Source organism: Phaethon lepturus, unplaced genomic scaffold (genome assembly GCF_000687285.1).
Source record: "Phaethon lepturus isolate BGI_N335 unplaced genomic scaffold, ASM68728v1 scaffold28323, whole genome shotgun sequence".
NCBI lineage: Eukaryota > Metazoa > Chordata > Aves > Phaethontiformes > Phaethontidae > Phaethon > Phaethon lepturus.
In genome coordinates this window covers 3226-8649 of record NW_010527426.1, presented here as the reverse complement: position 1 = coordinate 8649, position 5424 = coordinate 3226, and the positions used below count along the sequence as shown (strand labels likewise).

At 56.2% G+C, this 5424-nt stretch overlaps 1 protein-coding gene across 1 annotated transcript in view; it reads right to left on the bottom strand.

Moving 5' to 3' along the window:
- Window positions 1–694, bottom strand: part of LOC104617937 (protein argonaute-1-like) — a gene marked incomplete at both ends in the record, with an annotated part of 2664 nt that extends 1970 nt beyond the window's left edge. The window contains one exon of the mRNA XM_010283382.1: window positions 511–694. Within this exon, the coding sequence (XP_010281684.1) occupies window positions 511–694 (184 nt within the window). The remainder of the gene's footprint in view (window positions 1–510) is intronic.
- Window positions 695–5424: the final 4730 nt, after the last annotated feature.

The following is a 5424-nucleotide window of genomic DNA, read 5'->3' as shown; positions in this document are numbered from 1 at the left end:
ACGCCGCCCCCGCCGGAGCTGTGTGCAACCCCACCACATGTGCAAGGAGGGGGAGAGGGAGCAACTCGCTGCCGGCAGCTGCTGGGAGTGTCTGCAGCATCTGCTTGCTGGCCTTTGGGGCACAGAGCTACATGGGCTGCCGGGCCAGGAGGGGACAGGCAGCGAGTGAGATGCCAAAAAGAAAAACACAGAAAAGTATACAATGGCCCAAGGTCTGGGGCTTGCTATTTTTAAATAAGCAATTGTTGTCAAAATAGCACAGCTGCTTTGAAGAAGCAGGGGACTGTGCTGAGGTTCAGGACCTCCGAGGCCATCAGGGGCAGGACCCAGCGCAGCCAAACACGGCTGGTGGGGTCCAGCCACCCACAGGCACTGGGCAGCACCGTGACCCCTGCCACAATGTCATCCTGATGGCTTCCACTGGTGAAGATGGAGACAGGCACTTATGGAGCCTCCACAAGGAAACAGGAAGCAGGGAACGAGTGCCAAAACCTCTAATACTTGCCTTACCTGTTGACTCTGCGTGGACATTTGTCAGGCTTGATATCCACTTCATAATGATACACATCAATCTTGGGAATGTCCACTTCAAAGTAGTTGGCCAAGAGCTTGATGGGCTTCCCAACTGTTCCTATCCCGGGCCGACGCGGTGCTTGAAACACCTGCTGCAACGGTGGCAGGTATGCGCCTGCAGCTGCGGGGAGAGAAAACGGGTCAAGGAGGGCTGCGAGAAACCCTGTGCCCAGACAGACAACACAGAGTCACAGCACTCTCCATCACCGCATCCCAAACTGGGAAGCTCCTGGCAGAAGGTGGTGGTGGCAGAATTCAGACCAGCACAGCTGGAAGCAGCTTCCCTGGGCACTGTCGGGCAAGCGCCAGTGCCAGCTGAGCTGTCAAAGGGCAGTGCCAAGCCCTCCGCTCTGCCAGGCCATCACCAGCTGTGCAGATGTCAAACCATCCACCGGCACATAAATAATCTCTGCTTTGCATTAAGGAAGGTAACTCAACTGAGGCCACACGTGGCAGCGGTACAGACTGTGGAAGGACAAGGCACTCCCACCACCCATCCCGAACACAAGCACACCCGTGTCCTGGCGTACGTCACGATACTCGTAACTCAATTCCCTGACCAGATGCGGGGACACAAGGCCACATTCAGTTCTCCTGACACCAAAGGACAGGTTGTACCTAATGTTCACGTTAAAAGAGCTTTGAAAGTGCCCGCTATGCTGCTGCAAAGCTGCACTAAAACTTCTGTTCACACAAGAAATGTCGCAATATGCAACCAACCAGAACAATGGCAAGAAACTCTCTAGCCGTGCGTTTAAAAGGCAAGTAGAACCTCATATCTGCGCTGACAGCTCACCATGGGTCTGCAGCAGCAGCAGCACCCCACTTTGTCTGAAGCGTGTGGGAGACATCAGCACAGTGAGTTAGTGAAGATACACTTAGACTGAGACAGCCTTGGTGTGTTTTTATTGCCCACCCCTTCCCTGGCTCCTGCGGGAAGAATTCCTCTGACAGCGTCTCTCCAGGCATCCCCAGCATCCCATCCTACAGGGCAGCGTTTGCCAACCAACAAGCACAGAGAGGACCAAGCATCGCCTGCCCCGCCGCACGGCAGCGACATCAAAGCCAACCCACGCCAGGCTCCGGCGCGCAGAGCGCTTTGTTGTAAGGGCAGCTCCAAAAATAGCCCAAGTCTGACAGCTCCCCAGTGCCAAGCAGGAGGTGGTGCGGGACTTGCTGGGTCACGGCGTGAGGAGAAATGGGACACTGCTGCAAACCCCAAAGAAGAAAGCACCCACCTAACGCTGCCAAGGGGCTTTGCCACAAACAGAGTGGTCTTGTCCAGTTCCACCTGCCCGCTGTGGCTGGTGGATACCCTCTACCCCCCTTCACGCACTTTCCTCCAGATATATCGCTGCTCAGCTCATGGGAGCACCCACGCTCGGTTTTAGCAGGGAAGGGGTTTGCAGGCACCCTCTGGCCCCACACCAGGGTGGTCCTGCCATGGGGACCTCAGCCCAGACACCCTGGCAGCACAGGCAGCCTTTGTCCCGCAGCCAGGCCAGCCCCAGCCCCACTGATTTACAAGCCAGCACCGGCACAATGGGGAAGCTCTGCCCGGCGGGAGGAGGCGAAGGACTGCGTCTGCTCCAGGGAGAGAAATACAGCCCCGCCAAGACACCCAGGACTTCTGCCGGAGGCAAAGCACGGGGCCAAGGAGCCAGCAGTGGCCTCACTGGCTCCCTCCCCGCCAGCTCGTGTGGCACAGGCTGTGGCAATCTGCTGCCTCCGATGGGAGAGCAGCACCGGCTCCACTGGCACAGAGCTGCAGGTCTGCCCCTCTCCAAGGGCATGCAACCCCCCGGAGACTCCACCAGCGGGAACCTGCAGGCACGCACGATTTCCCCTCCATCCTCCAGCAAATTCCGACTCGCTGCTGGAGGGAGCATGCCACAAGAAACAGGAAACACGCTACTGCATCTGCACTACACGATTATTTAACTGCTAGATTTTGCAGGATAACAGCTTGCTTTGCTTTTATACTGGTTATTAACAATCACACTTCAAACTCCAGATCACAGGACAGCTTAAGTCCCAGTACCTGAACTTTCATCCTTAACCCCTCCCCAAAATAATTCTCAAGCGGTGTTCAGCAAAAATAAAGTCACATCGATGAGGAAGGCTAACTCCAGGGAAGTTGCTGATAAAAACCAAAGAAAATTGAAACCAGTTTGATGCAAGCCTCCTATGAATTATGGGAGGTAGTGAATAAAAAAACAATCCCAAATCCCCACTTCAAGCAGTGTGGGCCCCAAATCCGTAAAGACAGACGTACCAGTTTTTCCACAAAGCCCATTAAACAGACTTACTAATGAAGTTCTGGAGATGGAGGGATGGGTACCAGTGCACGGCCACGGGACCGAACTGCGTTTCTAAACTGACAGCACCCTTGGACTCAAAGGTATCTTGAAACATTGCCAAAGTGTTCAACACCGCTGCTCTCCGAGGTGAGATCTGCCCTTCCTGCCCCGTTCCCACTTTGCCCATCTCCACCTATCCCAGTTTGCATGTTCTATCTGTTTCTCAAACCCGACGAGGTCTCGGCCAGCTGGGCTGGGTGCGGGAAGTGCAGCGTGTGGATATTCAGAGCATTCCATCTGGATGGCCAACTGTCTCAGCCCCCAAACAGCGTCCTGGCCCCAATTTAGGCTCCTGAACACATGGTGCTCTTAGCACCCCTTGCTCCCATCCATTTTCTTTTTAAATCCAAATTTCAATTCAAGGCTAAAAATATCAGAAGCAGAAAAACAGAAGAGCAGCAAACTTCAGATTTGCTGTTCAGTTCATTTCCACAAGACTTTTCCTGCTGTTGGAAGGCCACCACCAAGGGGACTTCTACAAAGCTAACCTCTGCTCTTGTAGAAGGCAAGGAGGCAGGAGTCCGGGAGTGCCAAAATCTGCCGGGACCCCCAAGCCTGGGGCTCACCCAGCCCCAGGACCTCCTCAGACAAGGCAGCATGGGACTTGGAGCAGTCCGATGAGCAAGACTGGGATCTCCGAGGCCGACGTGGGGCTCAGACCCCCGCAGGTGCTCGCAGCTGCTGTGGGGCAGGGCGGCCACCGGCACCCCAAGACAAACGGCTGCGCTGCGCTCCAGGGACAGCTCATTTTAAGAAACTGATTTTCAGATGAGCTACTCGTGGTGTAATTCATGTCTCCACATGACGAACATTTCTTGGCAATCGCCAGCTCCCTGGCTGCAAGCTGATGCATTTTTAAATCATGGCTGGCAATCAAAGAGGTATTTGCCAGCGCTGCTGAAGCCTCTGGTCCCTGCTTTGCCTTTCGAGCAAGAAACCATGCAGCCCACTTGCAAGATCTGCCAGAGGACAGCAGCTCTCTGCTGCCTTCCCTGCAACCACATCAAGGCCAGCACCCACAGTTTCTCCTCTTCTGGACCTTCTCACCCCCAGATGATCCCGGCAGCTGTACGTGAGCAGGACAGCATCTCCACGTGCCCACGGCGTCCCCGCGGAGGCAGGGGATGCAGGGCAGCAGCCGCGGCTCCGCCTCCCGGCAGTGCTCTGGTGCAGGACAGGAGCTGACGCAGGTTTGGGGCTGGCAGGAGCCGTGCTACACAGGGGCGACCGAACGATCCCGCACCCATCCCGCAACCCCAGCGCTGCACCAGCCAGCCCAAAAATAACGCTTTGCTGTACAAACCCTCTTGCTGGAGGATCACCAGATGCTTTATGGACATGAACCCTTGCAATTAAGATCATGAATCACAGATTAAGGATTCAGCCTTCAGCAACACGAAAGTTGGCTGAGAAGTTTGATGCAAGCCACGAGACATTGCAAACACAAGATAACGTAACCAGGCAGCCTGCCTGGACGGAGCAGCATCGCAATGGCAGGGAGATGCTCTGGAAAGACCATGGCAGGACACAAGACCAGCGCTGAGGATGGGAAAATTCACCCTGGGCCAACTCAGAGGGTTTTATTTTGGTGACCGCAGATACACGGTCCTCAAACGCAATGAGCCAGAGCAGCCGCCTGGGGTCACGCCACCCGCCCAGAGCTCACCCAGCAGAGGGAGGAGTGATAATGACTTTTCCTTTTCTAAATTACTTGGAGATACAAAGATTTTTAAAAAGCCATTATCTCCCAGTGCCTGCGCAGTGGTGCCTACCCGGGACACTGCAATTTATGAGAGTGGTGACATGGGGGCAGCCAGCACAGAGAGCAGGGCTGACGCGCAGCGCCTGACGGGAGCTGCAGCATCCAGCACCTCCAGCGTGCAAGACGGGCTCTCGCCTGGCCTCAGCCCAGCTGGGAGACCCCAAAGCCCTTTGGTGAACACACCAGCTGAGCTCACCCCTTGCCGCGCCACATCCCTGCCCTGGGGCGCTCAGGGTCCTCCCGTGATTTGCCTCGGTGCAAATCCTCCTGAAAGCCACCCTCTGCCTGGCTCGGAGGACGCTGTGCCAGGGAACCCCGGGCAGCGCAGCGTGGCATCCCTGGGCACCTCATGCCCGCAGCCCTTGGCTGTGGCTTGGAGCAGCAGAAAAGGGGCCAGCAACAAAACATGCTGGTTCCCCTTTGGTAGACGAAGCCTCCTCATTAAAAAGCGACCCAAACCGCCCAGAGACAGGGGGACTTCTGCATACCTCGACTCTCCATGGCAAAGCTGCACAGGCTCCCACTTTGTCATGTAAATGCGGGCGCCCAGGGCCGGGGGCTGGAGGGCGAGTGTTGTTCCTGCAGCACCAGTGAGCGGGATGAAATCCGCCTGCCATTATAAATTCAGTGGCCCGGGAGGAATCACAGACTTTCGCACACAAAAGCTGTGCCCTGGGGACGTGCTGGCGGCGGGAGCATCGCCGACGCCACCCCTTTGCCGCGGGCGCG